Here is a 25750-nt window from a genome sequence, read left to right on the forward strand (position 1 = left end):
GCCAAATGTAAAAGCCTTAGGCGAACCGTTCAGACACCTTGGGACAGGTGAGGGTTGGGTGGGAGAAGGGGTTACAGGTAACACAGACAGAACTGGTGAGTGCCTGGCACACAGTAGGTGTTCTAGCCATGGGACTGTAGCAGAGCACGGACAAATGCTATTATTTTAATGTGGAAACACGACTCTTTTCTCTTTCTCGCTACATTAAAAGAATGGAATGTGGAGCTGATAACCTCATTGCAAGTTAGACATGTTAAGGTCACCAAGCCCTTTGGGAAAAAGAAAATAGTTCCACATTTGCTAACACTTTTGTCTTGGGATTAAAGAATCATCACAGGGCACTGCAAAGGAACAAGAGGGTCGAGCGAGGCTTTGGGTTTTGAGTGGGGACACAGGTTAACTCTGTAAAAGCAGTTTGGGGGATGGGGATGGGTCAGGTGACAGGTCTGTAGGGAGAAGACCTGAGGAGGTGGTCGGGGCCTGAGAGAAACCGCGCTGGGGTCTCCTAGGAAGATGAGACCATCGTGTTGGGGTCCCAGCCGCGGCTGAGTCTCACATCCCAAGAACATTACAGACGCCACAAAGAGATGCCGGTCCTAAAATTCTGCGTAGATATGAACGATGCATGGGACATAGAGTGGACGATGCATGGCTTAGAGGAACCCACGTGGGCAGATGTGCCGGACTCTAAGGCCCCAGTGAGACAGGCAAAGGGGCGAGGGCTTGGCAGGAAGCTCCAGATAGACTAAGGCTGACTCTCCAGCTAACGCTGCAGGAGGAATGGAGCCCAGCTCATGTGAAACTACGTTACGAAAAATAAAGGCATGCAACATGATTGCGCTCACAGTTAGGAACTGAGATTCAGATCCACTAGGGTATCTGCTAATATGCATAGAAAAAAGACTGGAAGGTGATTTGCAATGATGATAATATAAGACGGTCTGATGAGGGGTGCCGATTTTAAATTTCTTCTCCAACTCTTCAAATTTTCTGTAGTTGAATTATAAACCTGTAATAAACACGAGCACATAGACCTATGTACACACTCACACGCGCACACACATGCACACACACGCACATACACAAAGCCTCAAGGCAAAGTTTTAAGCTTCTGGCCTAAGAGACTAGAGCTAGTCCACATGTTAGCTGTCATACCCGGTTTGGACACTAGATGTCAGGGTACAACTGAGCGCCAAATAACATCGCTTGTGAGGTTGCGCTGTCCTCACAAGCCACCTAGACTATAGAAACATCCTACAAATCTCACACGTCCGAAGTATAAGTGGCCCATCATGTAAATGACGGGCACCCGAGCGGAATGTTTTAAAACACGTCGCGAAGAGAGGGCAAGGCAGGCATCACGGGGTGTGGAGATGGAGCACACTGGCTTTGAATGCTGGCTTTGATAAGCGCACGAGCTTTAAGACACACACACACTCCCAGGGCCTCAGGTGCTCCCTGGAAAACAAGGCCTGTGAGGTTTTTGTTACAGATGAAAATGATAAAATGCATATGACCTGCAGCAAATGGCCTGGCGTTTCCCTCTCGGGGGTCAGGGGTCCCTTTCGGCTCTGTCATCTGTAATAGTCTGCTGGGTTTCTATGACGGGGCTGTGGCAGGGGACCGAGGACCGACACACACCTCACGTCCAGCGGGCACCGGGCTCTCTCCGGGTGACCTGTCACTTCATTACCGGACTGCGCCACACCAGAGAGCACGCTGCGATGTGCGTACACACACAGACACACACGGACACGTTCTTTTCTCCCTAAAAGGAGCCGCTCATCCACTAACCCACGTCCTGACGCAGTCTACTCCCTCGAATACGGCAAGCACGCCAGATCCGTCTGACTGCATGCCTCTGCAAGTTCACTAGAAATGACTTTGTATTTGAATTGCACATTCGAGATCAGAAAGGGTCTCCCTCCAGCGCTCGTGGACTCTGGTTGGGTGGGGGGTCGGCTCCCATTTTGTGGGTGCAAACACTCAGGCACCAGGTACAATTCCACCCCAGAAGGAGCGAGGAGGGAATATTCACAATAATCGCCCTTTTGTTACACCGATTTGTCGATTTCACCAGGAAGAAAAAAATCCTTTCTAATAACTAGCTTAACCTTACTTTTTGCTTCTCCTCCGTGAGGTAACGGACGACTTCTTCGTTAATCTACTGGGCCCCACTGCGACTGGGGCACAAACAGGGCAAGTGACTGGCACCCAGAGGCCCCAGCCCTATCCGCGAGTCTTCCCAGAACAAAGAAGACACACCTGTCGCAGGGCAGTCCACGTATCTGTCCTCAAAGATGACTGGCAGGGTGTTCCAGTCGCCGTCGATGTCCAGGCACTCTGCGGGCAGCGGGGGCATGGTGGCCAGGTACTCCGAGTTCCGGACCTCCAGAGACAGCTGGCTGTGGGTCTGTATCCTGGGGATGCACGGGACGGTGATCAACCAAGGAAGACGTACCTGCTTTCAAACTGCCACCCCGTCCCCCTTTATCCCGAAGAAACACTCAGATCACGTTCAGCAGACTCACAACCACCATCTGTCTGTCTGCCTGCCCTTCCCTTCCTCCCAGCCACCTGCCCAGTCCCTAAAGCTCTCGTGGGCTGCCTTCGCATCGGAACTGGTCTGGGTGCCGAGGTCAGAGGTAGGCTTGCGTGATTAGGAGAACACGGAGCACTTAGCACGTTTCATTCAGTAACAAATGCTGTCCTCGTGGAGGATGAGCTGAGCTTCTAGATGGCTAGGCATCTTACGTTTTGGAGGAAAAACTTAAATCTATATAAACCTTACCCCTACTTCTCTAACCGCCCCTGGCACCGAGGATATCAGTCACATTTATGGCTCTTGAATGAAGAACCATCTAAGTTTTCTTCTTTATCGCTTACCGTGTGGACATCGGCATGGTACAGTGTTTTTTGTTTGTTTGTTTGTTTGTTTCAGGGACCACGCTTCTTGGTTCCTCGATAAAGGATTTTAGAAGTACGCATAGTTTTCCTCCACGCCCCAAATATCCCTCCACCAGTAAGGATTTGGTCCCGGCATTTGCAAATAGTCAATATTCCTAATTCAGAGTTAGAAAATGTTTGTTCCCTTCTCCTCAACTCCCTGCCAAGGGGGGAGAGTTTATTTCCTTCGAAGGAAGATGATTAAAATCCCGTCATTTCTGCCGACGCCACCTCACTCTTGTCCAGGGGAAGATGACGGTCTCACGGTGTGGCGTTTGGGGAAGAGCTGAGCATGCGAAGCTCACATCTGTCTGTCTGTCTGTCTGACTGTAGCACTTCTGGGAGCAGCCTGACCTCAGGAAGCCCCATGTCACTCCCCAGCCCAGGCGGTCACCAGTGGCTTTGCGGCTGTGGAACTCTGCACAAGCCCACAGCAACGTCGCTAATTCAGCGTTCTCGGGAACAAATATAATGAATGTATACGGATACGTGATATTATACACGTATATACTTAGACATATGAACTACGGACATTTCCTTCTTATTTCTCAATTGGAATTCAGCCTATGAAATACAAGGATAAGCACTGCGTTCTCTCCCTCAAGGCCCTGACGTCTGCTGCAACTTCATAACCCTTCGACCCTTCTCTGGATATTTCAATGGCATTTGTGTTGTGATCACTGCTGCAGTTCTTAGCTATCCTCTGAACCTGGAATTTTCGGTTCTCTTTTTAGTTTATTAGACAAGTGTAGTGATGGAATGGTAATATGCACAGGACTGCGCAGCCGTGTAGGCAGGCTAGAGTGTATACCTAGGGGACTGAAATTTGATTCTAATCCTAGAGAGATTATGGAGTCGTGAATAAATCGGGTGATTAATCACGGAACTGGAACACAGCACCCCTCTCTGTTCAATAGTTCTTATTCTTCACGACCTAATTAGAAGTCTATTTCCTCCTGAATACCACTGTTTCATCCTAGGCTGTGCTTTTTTTGTAGAGTCGTAGATACTATTAATTAATTACGAATCTACTTTCTTAAAGTTATACTACAGGACAAATATTATAATCTCTTTTTCACATTTTTTTATATTATTTATTATTATTTATGCCTACAGCACCTGGTCTTTCTAAGTGGTCTCCCATCCAAGTACTAACCAGGCCCGACCCTGCTTAGCTTCTGAGATCAGACATCGGGCTTGCTCAGGGTGGCGTGGCCATAGACCAGGGACCGTGGCTCCACTGGGGCGTGAACCCAGGACCTTCTGCATGTAAAGCAGACATGCTCACCGCTACACTATAGAACCGCATCCTCTTTTTCACATTGACACATATTTTTCCATAACGCTCATGCTATTTGGCATATCATAGTTATTGACTTCCACTCTGTGCATATAGTCTCCGTGAGAGAGGAAGTGTGTCTGCTTCGCTCACTGCTGGACATCCGACACGCAGAGCCGTGTCTGGCTCCCCATCAACACTAACCAGACGCTTGCCGAATGACGGACACCCCCTTTTACATCTCAGCACCACGCTGAGAGCTTCTGCCACGAGTCTGATGTCCCGAGTCGTGTAAGTTATAGAATCAAGATGTCAAACTACGTGTGTGAGATTTGCGGTTCAAGGTCTTTCCAGCATATTCACTGGACAGTCAAAAGAAAGGCATTCATCATGATCGTCACGGCACAAGGTCCAAACCCTTCATCCTGGCACACAAAGTCCCACATGGGCCGGTCCCTACCTACCTAGCTGGCCCTCCCTCCCTCTGTCCCTCCTCCTCCTTGCTCACTCCAGTCAGCTGCTCTTGCCTTCCCGCTGCCACTGGAAGACTCTGTGCTCCCTCCCGAACAAGAGCCTTTCCCCCAGCGACTCCCTCTGCCTACTCGGCCATCTTCGCTATCAAGGTACAGCTTGCTGTCAGCCGGTCTCTGCTCAAAGGCCACAGCTTCGGAGACTTCCTCTTACCGCTTCGGCCACAGCAGCCCCCACCCCACGCCCAGAGTCAGTGCAAGAACCAATCGGACACCTGTCCTCCCAACTCCAAGCTCAGAGGTAACCCATGGTGGGTTGAAACTGACCACTGCGGGGCGCTCGCCCCACGGGAGTCGGCGAGCGCTGCAGACCGGAGTCGGCTCATGGTTTAGTTTCGCTCTTCTGAGAGCCAGTTACCAAGCGTGGGTGAGGACCCTGGCCAACCCCCGGCCCGTCATTTCCTGTGTCCTTGCTTTGACTCGTTCTTCCTTCCTTGTCACTCCCTGAAGTGACCAAATTTACATCCTGCCTCTTTCTCCACTAAAAGGCGTGGTGCATGAGGGCAGTGTCTTTACGCGGTTCCCGGCCATATCCTTCGTGCCTGTGTGTGCAGTGAACATGGGTGGCCTTCCCTGGTCACCGCCTCGTGTTGCCTGAGCGGTCTGTGGCTTGGACTGTGTCCCATGGGCCTTCACAGCTGTCATCTTGCCCATTTTAAGGAAAATAGGACTTGGTCAAGTTTAAGGAAAAAAAAATTTTTTTAAATAAAAAAAACGAGAATGACATAAAAATAACTTTCTCGAGGATCCACCGGAAGCAAACGGAGGACCAGGATTTGAACCCAGGTGGGCTGGGGGCTCCGTTCCCTGCACTCTGCACGAGCGGTTGGCATGTCAACAGTTCTCTTCCAGGAGAGTCCTCGCCTGTGTGTCCGTCACCTGCATGTGTGCTCGCGCTCCTTGGGGACACAATCGTGTCCCGGCCATCTGGGGTTCGCCTATGATTGGGGTGACTCAGGAAGCAGACTTCCCACAGTCGTCCTCATTTGCCGTATTTTGCTCAGTGACCCTGAAAAGTGACGTTTCTGTTTGTCAGTTTTCGAAAATACACTCAGCCAGTTCTAGCCAGGGCCTGGACTGACTGACCGAATGAATAAACGAGTGAGTGAAAAACGGGACCTTCACCAAACGCAGACCCACAGGGCACCATGCGTCTAGATATTTCTGAAGAAGCTGTCCTAACACGCAGAACCCAGGAGGCCGACTCTAAATGTCACTCACTGTCCTTTCCTCCAACAGAAGGCAGTGGGGGTGAACACCCGGCTACAAGCTAAGGGGTGAAAAGACCTTCAGGTTTGTCTTGAGTGATGGATGAATCTCAAGTATTTCTCCAGCTGGATTTACCACGGCGTCTCAAACATTATTCCATCCACGTTTAGCTTTCGGGGTGAATATATCATTCGGAAACAAAAAGAAACCCCTGGACTTGTGTAACGAAGGTCGACACATCTGGGCGGGTGGGAAGGAGAACTGTTTTTTCTCACTCGAGAGGATGACCTCATCTTTTGTCAACCCTCTGACATTTTCGACTATGTTCTAACTTTTTCTTTAATTTTGGAGGAAGGTGAACTTAGAAAGTCATCAGTCCTCCTAATTAGGGAGTTCGGTCTGAATTCTTATGCTAAATGCATTTCATAACTATTGCAAAGTCTCTAGTGAATTCCGTGTTTTTTCTTACATAGCTTGTGGCCATACCATCTGCTTCTAATTCATTTTGCAAAGAGGACTCAGCACAGGTGTCTTCAGGGACCTTCGGCTATTGACCTCGGCCACTGGCCAGCTCCCGCCTCTGCAGTCGGTCTGCCTCCGTCGCCTGCAGACGAAATGCAGCCTGGACGTGCAGAGGTGGGTTGGCTCCCCTTCTGCAGAGTCTCCCCAGATGAATGGAAAAAGCGACTTTGCCCGAGAATGTCTCGGCTGCCCACTTTTAGGGTGCAACATGGCACGTGATGGGTTACTTACAGATTTTCCTGAAAGGTCAAGACGGCCAGTTTCTGGTGCTCCATGTAAAAGAAGGCCTCAGAAAACCTCCGGACCTGAGGGATAAAAATCACGCAAACAATTAACTCACTGGGTGGGTGGTACCTTGATTTTTTATAAGGAAACGGAGGTCCACAGAGGTCCGCAGCACGTAGGAATAACGGGCTGAGCCCACCACTCAGGCCTGAAACGACGACCTTTCTTCTCTGACACAGTGGTCCTCTCTGGTGCAGCTGCAGCCCTGGGCTGATTTAGGGACACAGTTTAACACGTTTATCTGTTCCTGCATTGCTTTCTGTCATTTTTATATTTTGGTCTTATTTATCCTACTAGAATATAAAACAGTTGAAAACAGGGACCACAGAAAAATGCAGGTGAAACAGATTGTGTACAGCCCGTCACGCACGTGTGTCCCCTAAGCACGTGTAGATTCAGTCAGATATTGGGTCCTCTTGCTGTAAGTGAGGAGACCGCCTCACCTGCCTGCACGCATCCAAGCTGGCCGCAAAGAAATACACCCAGAGCGATGCCTCGCACTTGAAAATACTTTCTCAAAAACGCTTTCAAAGCATCTGCAATATCCCTTGAGATGGGCTAGGTTATCATCTGGTAGCCAATGAAAGCATTTTATGAAGGGTCGAGGCAAAGTTCGAGAGGCTAAGTAGGGTCATAAAACCTCAGTGCAAATTCACGGTGGAGCCAGGACTTTAAAGGGCTACAATAGCTAAACTCAGTTCGTATTCTGCCCAACGAACCACCTGCCGTGAGACTTCCTTGAGCGATCACGTGATAAGAGAACCCGTACCATGTGACTGACGGCTTACCCTCAGGGTGTGATGCTCCTGTGTGAGGTAAGCGGTCACTTGGGAGTGGAGAGTCACCGTGTCTAGGAACTGGGTCCACAAAGCCATCAGGTGGGAGGCCAGCCAGGCGAGGTTCTTACTTATCTGCTCAGCTATCTTCTCTGGACTGGTCGACATCTGGGGAGGCGAAAGGTGGCAGTGAGGCCCCCCGGCCCCCCGAAGCTCCTGCAGTCTTGGTCCCGGGTCTTTGCTGACCTCTCTGTTTCCCATGAATCTCTCCTTTCCCTGGACACGACTCTACCCCGTTACCTGCTGGGCTCGGTGCTCTGTGAGCACCACAGCTTCCATGGCTGACGCTCACGACCTGGGCGTAGAGCACTCGGCAGTGTACAGAGCCCCCCGTGTCACCCCCACAACTGCCCTGGGGTAGTGACTGTGATCATCATTCTACGGGACAACGAACGGGAGTCGGAGGGATGAAAGGCACGGCCAAGGTGACACAGAGCTGGGGCTCGTCTGCAGGACTGCCCAACTACAAAGCCGCGGTGCCACGTGGCCTTCGCATAGTAGGCGCTGTCAAAACGTCTCCTGCGAAACGGTGACATCTTCATGATGGTCCCTCTGCCCGTCGCACACCTGGTGCCAGCCACGCTGACCCGCCGACGGCGACCAGGACACCCGGCTATTCCCCAGCAGCAGGCCCTTGGCTGGGCTGCGCACTGTCCTCTCCTCTCTCCACTCTGGACTTGTCTATTCCCCACCAGGTAACCGTGTGAGGGGTCAGCGCAATCCCCCTTGCTTCTGACGATCCCTGTGAAACTATGCTCCCGTCCAGGTGCTCGTGCACGTCTCAGACGAACCTCCTGACGTCTACGTGACCCTGCGCAGACCACGGCAACCACGCGCAGCTCGTCTGACGTCCAGCATCCCCCCTCGCCTGCGCTTGGAGCTTCGGCCTTCTCCGTGTCCCAGTCCCTACACGGCGATGGATGGAGGTGGGCACTGATCACATGGCTGACTTTGCGTCAGTGAGAGGTACCCAGGCCTGGATAACTGGGCTCCTGCTACCGGGCTGCTTATTCTGCCCCCTGCGGCTCTTCCCGCCACTAGAGCACCCGGTGACACAGCATGACTTCTGAGCCCAGCCACCAGAGTGAAAAGGAGATAAAGAAAAGGTATGCGTTAAGGTGGCTGGGCTCAGAAGTCATGCTGTGTCACCGGGTGCTCTAGTGTCTTTGGGAGGACTACTTTCTCCCCCACTCGATTACAGAAAGAGCTCCAGATACGGTTAAGGAAGCTTCTAATTAAGCCACAGGGGGACTTTCCCACTCTCCAGGACGTCTGGGTCTGTGCAAATGCGGGCGATGGGAGCGGTGGAGAGCTTCTCCCCAAGACCAAGGAGAGGCTCTTCCTGCTAACAAGGCGGTGACCGAGGTCAATGCCGAGGGCAAGGGCGCCCCCAGTGGAGGCTCTGAGTTTAGCGACTCTTCCAACCATGGTCAAGAAGTGGTCCCACTTCTCCAGGGAACGTGTTAGACATGCACCGTCTCCTGCCCTCCCCGCTCCGCCCCCCAGACCGAATCAGAATCCGCATTTCAGCAAGATCCTCTAGTAATTCGCACGCCCACTGAAGGCTGAGAAATTCTACCATCAGAGAGAGAGACAGACGTTTCTCAAAGCAGCTGCCTCCGGCCACCCCAAGAGGGCTCGAAAGAGCCCAAAGCTGTGAGCTGCCCTATAGACTTCAAGGTGAGAAGTAAGGGTGCCAGGGGCTGTGGCTGGCCAGGCAGGAAGAGGGCTCAGTGGTCAGAGGGGACAGTCACTCCCTAAAGCTTTAGTGTCCTCTGCTGGGAAACAGGGCCAATGAAACCCACGACCTCAGATCCAAACAAGGACTCAATGAAAAGGCAAGCAGTATCCTTATCAGTGGAACTGTTTGTTCTCTTGAAGCACCTCAGAAAGATGTTTCGGGGCTTAAATAATTTAAAAACTCCCTTGCAAAGAGATGAGCAAACAATCAAACAAGTAGACAAGAGAGGCAAAGTCCGGGCTGCCCCAGTCGGTGGCCTGCCAGGAGGGTGTGGACCCAGGGAAGGTCGCCGGCAGCGCGGGCTCCCCGCACGCACGTGCAGCAACCAGGCAGGACGTTTCTGTGTGACAGGAAACCCTGTCTTTCTGTATTTTTAAAGAAAAATGTCCACTGCTTTCCGAGAGACGCCCGACACGTGCCGGATGAGAGCACGTGGCTGAGTTCAGACAGGACCGACCCGTCCCCTGTGCCAGGCACACCGGGCCCTCCCCAGTCTGGCCGCACAGCAGAGGCCCTCTGACACCCCTCCCGGCCAGGCCCCCGCGACCCGTCCCCTGAGCCACGGCCTCGGTGCCGCCCCTGGTGCTTCCATCATGCCCGTCCTTGCTCCGGGCTCTGCACGCTGCTCCGGCCCGGGGCGGGCACACTGCCACTCCCTCGCGGGCCTGTCCCCTGAAGGCCCCGTCCCCTGATGGCCCTGTCCCCTGACAGCCCTGTCTTACAGTCCCTGGCCTAGCCCTGACCCTTCTGGCAGCTTCCACCTGACGTGTGAGCAATCTTTTCACAGGAGGCTTCTTTCTGGTGCCGGGAAGGTCTCTGCCTGCCATCTTTGTGTTCCCAATGAAAGGCGGTGGCTGGCACATAGTAGGTGCTTAATAAACGCTGATAAGATTCACATGAAGCAAACACATGCAGGCATCGCTCCAGTGCCGTAGACCTCTGTGTTTGCAAACTGTCTTAAATCACCTAGAACCTTCACTGCCCTCACCCCACCCATCCCTGAGAAGGGCGTGTTAGCAGCCCTGCGTGTGTGGGGGGGGTGTGTGGTGTGTGGATATGTGTAGTATTCGTGTGGTGTGTGGTGTGTGGTGTCTGTGTGGTGTGTGGTGTGGGTGTGAATTGTGTGTGTGTGTGGTGTATTATTGTGTGTGCATGTGTGTGTGTGTTGTGTGGTGTGTGGTGTGTGTTGGTGTGTGGTGTGTAGTGTGTGGTAATGTGTGTGTCTCTGTGTGGCGTCTGTGTGGTGTGTGGTGTGTGGTGTACGTAGTGCGCATGTGTGGGGTCGGCCACTAGTGGGCGATGGCCGGCCTGCGTAAGCTCAGCAGGCTGTGAGTCCCCTCGAGGGCTGTTGGGCTGTTGGGAAGGGAGCTGTCTGCTCCACCACAAGCCCCAGGCCCGCGCGTCCGCTATCCTGGAGTAGGCTGAGGCCCCGTCACCCACGCCCCGCACCCCTGCAGCAGTCGGCTAAACTGGCTGCTCTGTGCGAGAAGCCTGGGCACCACTGTCACTGAGCACCGGGGCTGGTGTTCCTGCCGGCAAAGGAGGAAGGTCACCTCGTGCGATGTCGCTGTTAGACCCCCTAGCCGCCCGGCTTCTCCCCCGAACACACAGGGGCTCCAGGGGGCCCCGCGTTCAGGCCCAGGCCCAGCTTAGCGGTTCAGGGGCGCAGAGGAAGCCGCCCTCCTCGTGTCCACTGTGGGGATACCCCGTGCCTCCCCAGCCCTGGCAGGGCTGCCGTGAGGGCAGATCCGGCACCCAGGATGTGGCAGCTGGCGCTGTCACTGTCGTCCCATAAGTACTAACTGCTATTTCCTGCCTCGAGACTCACTCTCTTCCCCCACTGAGCTTGTCGCCCTCCTTCTTCACGGCTCCCTGTGACCTGGGGGTTAGTCCAAGTTGTGTACTTGGGGAGCACACAGGCCCCTTTCACTGTTAGCTGGGGCCCCCCAGAGGCTCGGTCACCCTGCTGCCTCGTCTCCAGGAGCCCCGCTCACTGATCCACACGCATAGCCTTGCACCGCGGCCTCTGCCTCCAGCCTCCATGGCCTGGGCTGCCCTGGCACAAAGGACGAGGCCCCGTCACGCCCTCCGGGCTTGGCTCCAGTGCAGCCTCCTCCCGGGGTCCACTCCTCACAGACGGAGTTACTGACAACCTCCTGGGGCCCCATGACCACGTAGGTATGTGCGCCCACAGCGCCAACGCCTGCAGCACGCGAGGACCATCAGGACGGGGAGGCGGTGATACCGTGCGCCAGGCTCTGTGCACGGGGGAGCTCATTTCACCCTCCTCATGGCCTCTGCACCCCTAGGAGACCGGCCAGCACGACAGGGCGTGAACGTGCTCCAGTGACGGTAAGTGACGAAAACGTGCATTTGCCCAGTATTGACTTGTTAAGCACATATTCTTAATATGTGCTTGATGAGATTTTGGGAAACGCTCACTACTGTTTTCATCGCCAACACTATTGTTGAAGCCTGTCTCCTGCCACGTCTGTCACCTGAGCAAGGTGCAAGGTCTTTATCATCCTCCGTGAGAAGCACAGAGTCGGTAGTCAAAGTTTGTTAAACAGATGAGTACTGGACAAATAAATAAATGTGCCGTGAGCTCCAGGACACAGAGACCTGTTAACCTGGTCAGTTGTTCCAAAATATCTAGCACAGAGCGAGGCACACGATAGGTGTCTAATAGACACTCAATGATTTAGGGTAACGGGATATAAGATTATCTCTTCAAACCAGAGTAAGTTTACAAGTTCTCTTTCATCTCTGATTCCTGTATCAAGCCAGCGACCATGTCTGCCCTGTGTAACTGCTGTGCCCTGTGTAACTGCTGCCGTTCAGACGCGAGGTGTCAGCTCTCCAATTACCTGTAGCTCCGAGCACAGCTGAGACAGTGTTTCTTCAACAGCGAGGGACTCTAGGGGAAAAAAAAAAAATAACACAACATGCAATGAAACAGACACGCGCTGAAATGCAGCAGTTGCCAAGTGCACGAAAGCAGCGTAGGTGTCAAGTTGGATCAAAGCCACGGAAATAAACCCAACGCCCAAGGACCCTCCTCCTATCTCTTGTACTTTCTCAAGGGGGTCGTGTTTGTAAAGAGGATGAACCTGGAGCCCTGTGACGCCCCGTGAGGACACTCCGAGAAGGTCGACAAGGACCTGGTACAGCTCAGAGTGATTCCACATCCTTTCGTGCTTCTGTGGATACACGCACACACGTGCATACGTGTGACACGTGTGACACATGTGGGGCAGGGACCAGTATCTCCAACGCACCAACGAATGATCAGAAGCCCAGGGAAGTGGAGTGGCAGAGCTGAGTGGCCTGCCAGCTCCGGCGGCTCTGACATTGATTAATGATCATCACGTCACCCCACGCCACAGACCGCGGACCCTGTGATCCTGCTGTCTCACGGGCAGGGGCCCACTGGTGATTCTGTGCTCACGGTTCTGCCTATGTTTGAACCCCGCCCTGGCTCCACGGTGCCACGGTCAGCAGGTTACACTTGGCTGAGGCACGGGCTCTGACAAACGCCTTGCTGTCCAGGTAAGCGTGAGCACGCGCCTGTGCACCCTGCGGCTGTCCTCAGGCCCGTGAACCCCATCAGGCGTAATGGACTTTTGTCACACTCATCATGGCCGTGTCTTTGGTGTCTGGCACACGGTAGGTGCTCAGTAAAAATACGGCTGTGAATGAATGAACTACAACAACTCAGTTCTTTTGATAAAAAGCGAGAGCTACTGCACCGTCGCCACCATCCCTCTGAGCCACGCGAACCGGCTGATTCCGGGCATGTCTCCGCTGCGCGAGTGGCACTGAATATAAAAAGATCAACTCCATGAACTGCACGATCCAAAGAGTAGCACCTGCCCTGTCTACGATGTTAGAGCTGATAGAGCCAGCTGGCAAGGTGGCACCGGAACTCAGTCCACTGCCAAGAGCGCTGCTCGCAGCCCTTCACCCTGCACGCCGGGCACTGTGTACGAGGGGCCTCAGGGGACCTCTGCTCTCAAAGACCCAAGTCGAGTGGGGATGAGAAACATGCGAATGAATCGCTGTCGTAGGATGTGTTCGGTGCAATAATGGGCAACGTACAAGGTCACGGACTCCGCCCGCACCCAGGTGATCTCAGCAGGTGCAGTCCAGGGGGACAGGGAGAGAAGCCGAGGCGCCCGGCAGGTTTCTGCTGTTAGCCCTGAACACAGGCGGAGGACCCGGCCTCTGTCCTAGGGGTAAAGGGGTCCCCTTAGAGGACTTTGAGCAGAATCTCCGTGCGGCACCTGCTGTAAATGAGTGTGGCATGAAATAAGGGGGGAGCCACTGCAGGGCCTGCGCGCTCCTGCCATGGCTCTGCTGTGTGGCCCTGAGCAGTCGCTTCCCATGTCTGAGCTTCAGCCCCCACCCTCTGCCACCTGAGAGTGGTGCAGGTCCTGTGGTCTCCACGACATGGGATGACGTGCAAGAAAGTTCACCCCCGAACCCGAATGTTCTGGCTACTAAGAGGTTTCTACAACCGCCCGGATTTAAAGCATATGCGTATTTCTTTCTCAGGACTGTTTTACACTCTCGTAAGTTACGATCCTGTAACTAAAGCTTCATTAAGGTTAAGACGAGCACTTTCCCTTGAACGCGACTTAACGCCATGTACCAGTAGTGCCAGGTATGCAGCAGGTGTTCAATACATGCTTGGGGGACGAACGAATGAGTGGGTGAGTGTCCCTTGGGCTCCTGTGTCTTCCCCTCCCGCATTTGCTCATCCCGCTAGCATCCTCTGCCGGAGTGGAGCAGGCTACAGAAAAGCTGGCCGCAAACAGGGCTTGTTACTCTGACACAGACGTCTGCTGCCTGCTCGCACCCCGGTCCGAGAGAGGCAGGTCGGCCGCTGGGATGAGCGTTTGCCCGGTGCCCGGCCCCTTACCCAGCTCCACGTGCGGCAGCTCTGGGACGTCCCGCATGATGACCAGGAAGTAGGCGCGCAGTCCCCGGTGGGCGTGTAAGAGCAGGAAGCACAGCTCTCGGTGCCACTTGTAAGCGTGCTGCATGCAGCTCTCCGAGGACGCGTAGAAGCTCCCCTGCCGGAGAACAGAGACCACGGTGGAGCCGTCACACGCACGGCCTGGCCCCGACACAGCGCGGGAGGCGGCTCAGCACCCCGGGGAGGGAGGCTGAGTCTCCTCCTCTCTGCCAAGCTCTGTCTTATCACGTTCAAATTACAACGGCGATAATGGGAATAAGAGCTGACGATGACGAGGGCGATGATGGCGCTGACCTCGCGGGTTCGTGGCAGCGGAGTGGCACCCGCTTAGGGCCTCTTTCCCCTGGCCCTGTGAGAAGAGGCCATGGAGACCGACAGAGCTGGGCTCCTTGGCACGGCGGGATAGCAATGTGGCGACACCCCCGCGGTCGGCGGGCGTGTCGTACGTGCTGCCGGAAAGGAGAAAGGCGCTCTGTTTAAGTGACGGAGAAGTGGGGTGCAACGGTCCCCACAGCCGCGCATGCCGGGAGAGGCTCTGCGTGTGAGCGCGCCACGTCGGAGGCGCGGTCCATCGTCCCCTGTGCCGCTGCGGGGCACACTAAACCGGCAGAAGGACACAGATGAGGTTTGTCCGACAAGGAAAAGATGCCTAAGTCCACGACATGACGAAGGAGGAGGAAGAGGACAGTTCTGACTCCCTCGCTGTCCTGGCAGCGAAGGAGAGGGCGTGCGTCTTAAGGACAGAGAAGGGCATCCCACGGGACAGGCTCGGGCAGCAGAACGGGGAGGTACCGAGCTGCAGAATCCCATGCACTAGGACCTGCCCATCCACCCGCGGCTCTTGTGGCCAAGAGGGGAGGCGGCAAATAGTCGTCCGAGATGCCGAGCGCCTCGCCTGTCCCGCTGGGAGGAACGGCAGGTGGGGAGCGGTGGAGCTCCACCCCTGGCTTCTGTGAGCTGACTGCGGTCGCTGATGATGGGTCCAGTGCGGGCTGGACAGGGCTACGTCATTTGTCCTTCATCTGCGCCCCTCACGGCGCGATGCGGGCAGACGACAAGGAGCGTAATGATACTCACTCCAATCGTACCGTCACGGTGATTGGCTTGTGTAGGATACGAGGCGCTCCACGTCAGGAAGCACAGATGGAAGGCTCAGGTCTGCTGCCACCTACCTCTGAGACGGTCTTAGGTCAGTTCTCTAGCAAAGAGACTTCGAGACAGAACTATGCCTGCATGGACGTCCCGGGGGGACTCTCGGAGGCGACACTGCAGGCCAGCAGGACGGGCCGAGGGAGAGGCTGCCTCGCACTACGATGCCAGCACAAGAGACCCGGCCAACCCTCCGAGAACTCTGGACCCGCAGCGCTGTCTGTGCTGGGGATGGAGCCAGGTCAGCGTACCCACGCATTCACCATCACTGGGTACGGGTCACCCCAGGCGCAGGTATGACCCGGCTGATGGCTGTGGGCCACCAACATCCCCAGAAGTGTGCGGGATGACGGCTTAAGGCCTGAAGATGGGCTCTGGGAACCACGGAATCCACCGGAAGAAGCCTCGGCAGCTCCCATCGTTCCCCTGGGCCTTAAATGAAATCTGGCTTTGTATTCTGAGGTCCCTTCTGATTTGAACCTGAGACATTCAACAAGTTGGTTAGCGTTACCCACTGTCTACAAGATCAAGTTCAAATTTCTTAGCATGGCATTCAGAGCCTTAAGCCCTGACCCCATTACCAGGCTCATCTGCTCATCATTACCAGGCTCTTGTGTCAATCCAGAACTCTAGAGCTTTTCTCCTTTTAAGAGCCTGTCCCCTTGCGGCCCGAAGACCACCACCATGTCCAGGTCAAATGCCATCTCTGTGCAGCTTCTCCAACTACTTCTTCTTCTCTGCTCCCCGGCACCTACCTCATTAGACCACAATTATTTCTGTTATATCTCTGTCTCTTGGAAGGCAGGCAGGCAGGCGGGCAGGCAGGAAGGAAGGAAGGAACTGCAGCATCCCCTACGGTCTCAATGACATCAAGACAGCATGGACTTGATGACTATGGGCCTGGATTAAGGGTCCAACTTACCTACTCGCCCCTACTTTAGAACTGTGGGGTTTTTACACAACTTTCGGATCAGCATGGGATTTGCTAGATTACCACAATAATCACGCCATAGATACTGATTGCCTATATAAATGCACTTATTTATACTTTACGTGAAATGCATGCACAATCCAGTTTTTCTCTGGCACGTGGTAAACACCAGCAACCGTCCCTTTAATGCCAGCACGCCCATAAAAGCGACATGCATTTTCATATAGAAATATTGGTCCATCTCTTACGTTACAATTTTGGGAGAATGCACAAATGGAATTGGTTTTCAATATTCTGGACATTTATTGCAAAAAGGAATGCAAGCTCGATCAGACCTCAAAATCTAGAGCTCTATTAATCGCAGCTCCTGCTCCTTACATGCCTGCTGTGCGTCTGGTGCCGTATTTTGGTCTCCGGGTTGCTTCTCTTGGTAATGCAGTGAGTTTTGCATTATTATCCCATCTTTACTAATTAGAATATGATCATAATAATAATCACAACTGCATAATAAACAGCTAACATGTATTACTTGACCGCATTAATAATGTCAAGCATCGTTTAAATGCTTTACGTGTAATAATCATTTAATTCTCATGCCAACCCTAGGAAAGAAATACATTATTTCTCCCTGTTTTATAGATGAAGAAACCAAACCCCAGAGTGTAAAATAACTTCTTTGCAGGTCCCATGGCAATCAGGTGGTGGGCTGACAGTTCAGACAAGGTCTGGCGCTGGAAGCCACGCACTGTAGCCTTGGCCGTTACAACTAGCTGTGATTCAGAAAAACTATCTGAACTTTCTGACTTTTTAATTATCTTCTTTGTCAGCAACAAAGTGCTGCTGTCTTAGTCAGCAGCTCCCAAATGGTGTGCCCCAACACACCGGATTGTGGTGACCAGCTGTGAGTTACACTGTAAAGATTTCTTACCCGAAACAGTCAAAATACAGAAACCACAAATGATTTCATATTGACACGACTTGACTCAAAGCTGGCTCTCCTGTGCTCTGACACCCCAGAGTTTACTTGAGCAGAACAAGGGAGCGACAGGATTCAGGCTTGGACCCGCGGTGGGTGGGGGGTGACGGAAGTGGGTGACAGTCCCTGTCACATTCCCACCTGGGCTCCGCTCCACTCTACGTGCTGTGCTGGCTGCCGTCGGCCTACGTGCCAGTCCAGCATGGCCGACCCTCTAAGTGACCGCTGAGTGGCCACAGAGAGGCGGATGTGGCTTCGGCCGTAAAGGAAATGGTTTCGTGCGTCTCTCCCGCTGTGAGCTCATTTTACGCCCTCTCTCCCATCCTAGAAACCAGGATGGAATATTGTTCGTCCTCTACTCCCAGCCACTGTCCCAGGGTCGGGCGGGCCACCCGTCGTGGGGAGGCTGAAGGGACAGGCAGAGGAGGTGAAGGGCTGTAGTGAATCGGGGACCTGCCTTCAGCCCCACAACTACCGAGAGAATTCCAGGACAGCACAACCTGGGTCTCCCACCCCACGGGGCACGACTGAATGCATCAGCATCCGAGTCTGGTCGACGGCGAGCAAGACAGTAAGAACTGGGGCGAGGGGAACAGCAGGTGTCCGTGGAATGGCCATCAGATAAACCAGACTGATTGTGCAGCGTGCGGAGGGTCACGCGATTAGCACTTCTATCCCCAAGAGGCCAGTTCCAAGATCATAAACTCAAGACGTCTCAGCACAATCGGCGAGCTGTCACTCTCAGCGTCTGGGGACACCGTGAGCATTGTAACCATTTCTACTTTGGAAGCTGGAGCGGTGTACTATGGTGTCTTAAAGATGCGAAATTCAATGCGTCCGTGATTTTAATTATGAAAGGTACCAGGTTCCTCCAGCTCACACGGGGGCAGGCGCAGAGGCAGCATCTGTAATTACTCTCCTGCCGTGAGTTCTGAAGCCTCTCCTGTGATTCTGGAGCTAGTCTCTCCCCTTGGACCGTCCAGTGAGCTTTCGATGTCGGCTCCTTCTGCAGGAAACCTGAAAAGCGGACCGGAGTGGGCCAGCACCGAGACAGATTCTGTGTTCCGACGGCCAACACACAAAGATGCGTTCGGCTCCTCCTAAAACTCTTTATCTGAGATTCACCCAAAATCACGTCCAAGAGTGAGGTGGGGGTCGGGGGGCAAGAGTGATTGTTTCAAAGTCAGAGACGATCGACACTGGGCAGTTGTGACTTGAGGGAGGTGTGCCTGATCTCAGAGCCCAGACGCCCACTCACTGCCAGTTCTTGCCTCCTTGGTGGAGATGCTCAGTGACGCTCTCTTGGCCCCGGCAGAAAAGAGGTCAGGCTATTCTGAGAGATCATCAAGGCAAGTGGGAGGCCTTTGCGCGGGAGGCCACTGCATCCGCCCCGTCACACTAGAACGTTTAGTTCTGTACAAAACCAGCTTAACGTATGACTGGTTTTTATCGGCATGATCGTGGCAACGGCAGGACCAAAATAAGCATATTCGCATAATAAACCGTTGTTTGCCATTACATTGTTTACCTAATTCGACTCCGTAAGGCATGTGTCATTCATTATTAACCTCATTTTACAGACGAAGAGAGAGAGAGGGCTGGATGTCTTCAGGTAGAGTGTCAAGAATGGAGACTTTCCTGCAAAAATTACTTTTCAAAATCAATCGATACAAAATAACATCAACATGTTTTAAGTCAAATTGGGATTGTGTGGATGACCACGTCACACCTGAATACTGCTGTGCAGCTGTAGCAGCTGCATTTGCCTTAAGGTTCAAGGTCAACGTGGTCAACGTGTGGCCACCAAAGTGCTGGCATTTATGTTCTTAGTTGACGCTGGGGCATCTAACTGGTCTTTGATGCTGGTCTGCATTGACCAAGTGCTGGTTATTTGGTAACGCTCTGCCACATACAGTGAGCACCTGCTATCGTGTGTCTGTGACCATCTGTTGCCTCGTCTATAAAGTAGGAATAATAACAGCGATGACCTCCAACAGGTAATGGAGGGAAGGGACTTAGCAAGGGATCTGGGAAAGAATGGGCGCCTGACAAAGACTAGACGTTTGTCTTATGGGGACACAGATGAGGGGCATGCAAGCCGGCGTGCAGGTGTGAGAGGGAAGAGACAGAGCTCGAAAATGCAGAGAGGACAGGTCGGAGGGCCCGGCAGGTAGAGTGACGAAGAGATGGAGGCCTGGAGAGGAAGTAGGCGGGGGAGCAGAACCCCGACGCCCTGCGCTCTCAAGCTCCGGGGCCCGCCGGCCTTTCGCTCGTCAGCGCTGAGGTGAACAGGCCACTTCACAATCGCGTCTATGGACGAGGGCTCCGCAGAGGGCGGATTCTTTAACTAAAGTGACCAGAGCGGCGCATCGTTCCTGTGCACAAAGCGCTTGACGCGCCACGTCCAAAAGTGCCGCGTCTGTCAACGCAGTCACGGCGACACGCTCTCGCTTCCTCGTGCTTTACTTCCGCTTGTTCTTCGTGAAAAGGAATTCCCCAAACTGTATATGGTGCTCAGCAATTTTGTGAGCAGTTGGCACACTGGATCCTTAATATTTGATTTAACTGAGGACAATACTACACAACTCGAACCGAACAAGCCATTTAGTTGTCAGATCGTCATGAAACCCTGGACGCTCTTCTGATGAATATCTTTATTTTTACGGTCCCATTTGAAGGAAGGCTCTGATTTAAAGAAAAAACATTACTATTTTCCGATTCAGTCAGATGTACATATGTTTTTAAAAAAATTACCAAGGAGTTGCTACGTGTGATATTTTAAAAACGGGAGAAATTGTGTATTGCGTTGAAAACGAGCATTCGCTCCACTGCTGGGGTCAACCTGGATTCAAACGCTGCTTTGCAAATCAGAAACTCTGAGTTAATAGACAAAAAAATGTAACTCCTTGGGGCACCCCTCCACATGGGAACACGCCAAATCTATTTATTAAACATAATTTTGGAATAAGATACTACCTATCATCGGAAGTAACAACAGGATTAAATTATATAATAAATCAAATGCTTGATAAGTAGGATGGTCGCTCTGCAGATGGTAGCTACGCCGAAGGAAACATCAGTGTATTATAGTACGAGCAGAACGTCATCACGTTTTCCCCTCACGGTTAGATCACGTCGTGGGGTCCGGGAGGGGTAGGTGGGTTCGCAGGAGAGGGTGGCTGGGTTCCGTGCACTGTTCTCCGTTTGATGGAATTCCTTTTCGTTTTATCTAAGTCTTTGATTCTTTGCGAGTCGGCTCTCTGATCTGGCAGGACCGTCTCTTGGGAATGGGGCTTCAGCTTGTCAAGATTCAAATACCGAGGAAGTTTATCTCCCTTGCAAAACGCTGTTTTGTGGATTTAAGTAAGAGAGGAGAAAATAGACGGAGTGGGCAGGGAGGCCGAGTCCACGAGGCGGGGCCGGCCGAGCTGCCTCGGGCAGAAGGCGATTCTCTCCGCGGGGCCGAACCCTCACCCTCGCGGCCTGGGCCTGGAGCTGCCACCACGGTGGGAGCGGGGCTGATGGGCGGAAGCATGGAAGGTTACGGCCGGAAGTCTGCCCCGAACCTGCCACTCACCGCGGCCTTCCACGTGCAGCCCATTGCTTCTCTAGGGGTGTGTATCGACTCCAGGGAACACAGCCTGGGCCCCTTCTCATGGCTTCTCCTTGCCCCGACTTTAATTTCCCCAGTACCGGCCTGCTCTGTCTCTGACACTAGCCTCGCTTCCTACCCCGCTTGCACCCACACCCTCTGCTGTCACCTTACTAAAGCCAGGTCTCCGACGGCCAGGCGACCGCCCCATGCGGCTTCTCAACAGAGACCGCAGTGAGTTTTTCTTCTCTTGGGAACTGCTCTGCCGTTTCTTCTACTCAAATGCCGCTTTTCGTCAGACTTCGACACTCAGGCAAGAGAAACTTCTTTCAAGAAGAGTTCTGGATATTTTTAACCTTAATTATGGTTGGCATTCTTACTGGGAGCCATGTTTTAGAACTAAGTGGAACAGACTTACATAAAATGCTTAGCACGGTGTCTAAGTCTCTAACGTATCCATTTATTCAAGAATCATTTATTGGGGTTTGTTTCTGGGCTACACGCTAAGTAGGGCGTCGTGAGAACATACAAAAAGCTTATTAATACACACTTCCGGATGCCACACCTGTGTTGTCTCGCGAATGAGGCGGCACGTGGATAAATGGTTCCGGGGCAGGTAAGTGCTCTGATCGATTTATGCACAAATCCTGCGGCACCACAGAGAAAGGTATCGGCATTATTTTCGAGCCAGTCAAGAACAATGCCAGCTAAAAATAAAAATGACCCTATTATTTAAAAGAAATAGATTAAGGACAGGAGGAAGAAAATTCCAGGCACATATGAGAAGGCACGGGTAAAGAAAAACCTTTCGCAGAAGCGAAAAATATAATAGGTGTGACTTCAGCACAGCGTCCGCGTGGGGACAGGGAGGTGGACGTGTGGACTCAGAGGCGCGAGGCAGCGCGAAGGCCGCTCGTTTGTCACGATGATGAATTTAAGGTTCATCATCTCCGATCAGCCCAGGTGAGACAGAGGGGAGGAAAGAGGAGCGTAGGGCAAGAGGTGAGTCAGGAAGCTGCGCGTCATCCAGGTACGAGGCAATGAGGCACCTGCCTAAGCGGCGGGAGAGGGAGGAGAGGCACGGGAACAAGGGACCCAAACAGAGGCCGAAGGAATCGGTCACGGATGTGGATGGAAGACAGCAGAGGGAGGCCAAGGATGATCCCGAGGTTTCTGGGGACTCGCCCAGATAAGCCACGCAGAAAAGGGTTTGGTTCCCAGGAAGGTGACCCCAGCTGATGAGACGTGACAGTTAAGGTGAAATCTCTACGGTCCGACAGCTTGGATTAAAATCCCAGCACCATTATTCGTAATCTCTCACATCCTGGACCGGTGACTCATCTCTCCATGTCTCAGTTTTCTTATCCATCAAATGAGGGAAAGACTAACGGTTTCTTTGTGGGGCGCTAGTGAAAAGTCAGTCGGGTAACGTGTGCCGAGGCTGAATACAGGGGCCAGAAAAGAGGAAAGACCCAGTATGTTTTCACTAACATCCTTCTGTGAATTAACTGAGAATGTGGAGCCTAATCTGACCTTCAGTCATGGGGCCGCACCCCTTAGATCTCTTACAATCACCAGATCACCAGAGACGAGGAACTCTGAACTTGAAGTTGTAAATCCAGCATCCGACGTTCACCGAGTGGACACGCCCTTACCAGCCACTTCCACTCCCTGGGCCCCAGGCTCCCCTTCGAGGAAAGGTTAGCCCATCATGCGGCATCATGGGGAGCACATGGGAGAACGGGGTGGAAGGCACGATGGCACTCGAAGATCCAGCTGCCGGTGTTTGATCACCGACGCCGCTTCCAAAAAGTGCGACCAAGACACCGTGGGAAGTTTGCGCCTGCGCCGCCCTGTCCCCCACCCACAGAAGGCTCAGCGCCCACAGCCAGGCCTGAGCGCAGGTGGCCATGTTCCCTGAAGCCTCCGGCAGACGGTCTGGCAGCCACCAGCGAGCATCGGTTTCGTTGAAAGGTCTCTTGGGAAAGAGAATGAGATCGATATGGAACGGGATTCTCCGTGCTACCCCCGGAAAGCAGCCAACGAGGCAGAGGAGATGGCGAAAGTCAGGGAGGAGGAAGATTCATTTCCCATTATAAACACTGGGGCAGCTACGTTACAGCAAAAGATTCAGCCAGCACAGCGCCGGGCCTGTGGACGGGAGGGCTGGCTGTCTGCAGCCGAACAGTCTGCAGACGTGATTCACGAGGGTTTCCCGGCCATGTCTTCTTCCGGAACAGAAGGTCCGGTGAGCGGTGACACAGAGTCGCTGTTTCCAATAAAAATAGATACGGCCAGTACAAAGCCATCTATGAAGTCACTACCGACATGATTTACAACCATTGGCCAGGGATGGTTAAATAAAAGAGGACCAACCTAATCGATCCAGGGAAAGGACTTTTCAAGATAACTTTTAATAACATTCGTACGTGTGACAGTTCCCGAGTGCCAGGTGCTCACGCACACACGTGAGGGTTACAGCACGAACAAAGACAGGGGCCACGGGTTGGGCGGGGACAGCCATTCCCGACGGCGGCGGGGGCATCGCACCCGGGGGGAAGTGAGCCCAGGGACGGTTCGTCACCGGTCTGGGCTGTCAGGTGAAGCCTCCTTGGGCAGGTAACATTTTGGATCCCGAAAGGCGGGCCAGGAGAAAACTGAAAACCATCTCTGCCATGTTGCTTGTGTGTGACCACGATGGCGCCTGAAAAACGTAGCTGTTTCTATACTGAGCCGAACAGCTGGGGAGGGAGCTGACGCTGGGGAGTGAGAATTCTGGTTTCATTCACAGGGACCTTTGCCCTGGCGGACACTGCAGTGAGCACGTTCGCGTAACACGAACCACATCTTTGGAAGAAAGGGCCGATGCTAAACATTTTACAGACGGGGGACCTGAGGCTGGACCAACCACACGGCTAGGAGGATGCGGAGCTCACTTAGGTGCTTGGCCATGGCGTCTACCAGCTTCTTCGCTTCCCAGCTGTGTGACCTTGGGCAAGTGACACAACTTCTCTGAGCCCCGGTTTCCTGATGCACCGAGGGTTACGATCACGGTAGCCTCAGAGTCGTGAGGGCTAAATGAGATGGCCTGGGTAAGCGGTGGCTGTCGTCAACAACGTCAGCAGAATTTTCATCATCGTGCTGCACCTGGCCGACAGGTCGAGAGTGCGGAACACGCATCCTCAATGGACATTAGCTAAACGGTAGCTAGATGAGAAAACGTGCCGTGTGCTAGAATTAGATCTCCATCCCCAGATACTCTGCCCTTGCAACAAAACAGTATAGTTCAAAGAGCTCCTAGCTTAAGAGTTGGAAGAACAGATTTTAGAATTCTACTATCGTCCTCTATAGAATGGGAAAAACAAGCCTTGTTCCTGGCCTTCCTCGTGAGCTTAATTCATTCTTTCCCTCCTCATTTCTCTACACGATAGTTAGTGAGCATCCTCCCATATCCAAGGCATGGGATGCCGCAGTGTCCAAGAAAGACACTGGCCCTTGCTCAGAGCATTTGTACGGATGGCAATAAAATGGGGAAAGATGAGAAGCAGAATGTCACTGTGAAATAAACAGCCACAAGTGAAGACGAGAAAATCAGGGGTTTCTTCTGGGCAGGCTTTGAGGTTCGGGGAATTCTCATTTCTACAACAAAAACGATCTTTCTCGTCTCAACGACTGCAAGACTATCAACAGAGATACGTTTAACCCCCGTCTCTCCATACTAAGTATAATTCTTAGACGCCAGTGGGTGCAAATGGGGTGTCTACAGAAACACGATAACTCAGATTCCTTCCAACTATGTGAGCGATGAGGTTTCGGGGGAAAAGAAAACCTGAAGCCAAGTAAATGGGGTTGTTGAGCTAACCACTGTTTTCGCGTGCAAAAAATAGCGATGGTTCCACTTCTGTTATTTCTGATCTTAACTGTACAAAAATGATGAGACAAACAAATGCAGGAGACGGGAGAGAAAAGCAAGCGGCCATGAGTTTGGTGTCGACCAATCACTGTAACCGCACCGACCACGGGACCGACCCATGGGGCCGGCATCCCGCTCCGCTCAGAACCCCGCTTTAATCAGCGCGACACGCCGAAGAGAACGGTCACTTCAGAACGGTTACTTTAGAGCCGGGCTGGAATTCCAGTGCAAATAACCATCATCAGAAGGGCCGCCTGGCCTCTCGGGGCTGGAGCTTCCTCGTCTGCAGAATGGGGCCCGTATTTAGACATGCGAACGGACGTTAAAAGACTCAGAGATCGCACCTGCAGGAACCGTCACGCTGCACGTGACACACAGCAGTCGCCTGATAAACATCCCTCCTCCCTCCTTTTGTCTGGGTTCTGGATTTCTAGCCTCCCAAGGTTGGCTGGACGCTGAGTCCACACCGCGGAGATCATGTTCCATGACGAGCCTCCTCCACACACACACACACACACACACACACACACACACACACACACACAGAGTGCCCAATTCAGGCTAAGCAAGGCAGCTAATCCATCACCAGACACTGGCAAAACGCCCTTCAAAAAATTAAATTGATTCAAACCAGAAAATAAAACCGATTCTAAACTCCCAACAGCAAGCATCGGGTGAAGAGTGCTGATCACGTTGCAGACGACAAATGCCACGGGCTCACCTGCCAGGCTAAGCCACCAAGGGCGAACGCCATTCGCCGCCACCCGACGGGACGCCAGTGACTTGGTCTCCATGGGAACGGAAGGTGATACTACACGCCTGCTCTTTGATGGATCTCTTATTATTTCAATATTTGTAAAGTG

General features: G+C 53.0%; 1 protein-coding gene and 1 pseudogene across 1 annotated transcript in view; both read right to left on the minus strand.

Annotated features, from left to right (window-relative positions):
* FAM135B (family with sequence similarity 135 member B) overlaps nt 1-25750 on the minus strand; it is a 166714-nt gene that overhangs the window by 14091 nt on the left and 126873 nt on the right. The window contains exons 8-12 of the mRNA XM_039845904.1: nt 14270-14423; nt 12216-12265; nt 7560-7715; nt 6718-6791; nt 2266-2420 (exon numbers count right to left, since the gene is read on the minus strand). Coding sequence (XP_039701838.1) covers nt 2266-2420; nt 6718-6791; nt 7560-7715; nt 12216-12265; nt 14270-14423 — 589 coding nt within the window. The remainder of the gene's footprint in view (nt 1-2265; nt 2421-6717; nt 6792-7559; nt 7716-12215; nt 12266-14269; nt 14424-25750) is intronic.
* On the minus strand, nt 4054-4169 carry LOC120588916 (uncharacterized; annotated as a pseudogene).

Source organism: Pteropus medius, unplaced genomic scaffold, assembly GCF_902729225.1.
Source record: "Pteropus medius unplaced genomic scaffold, Ma_sr-lr_union100, whole genome shotgun sequence".
NCBI classification, from domain to species: domain Eukaryota; kingdom Metazoa; phylum Chordata; class Mammalia; order Chiroptera; family Pteropodidae; genus Pteropus; species Pteropus medius.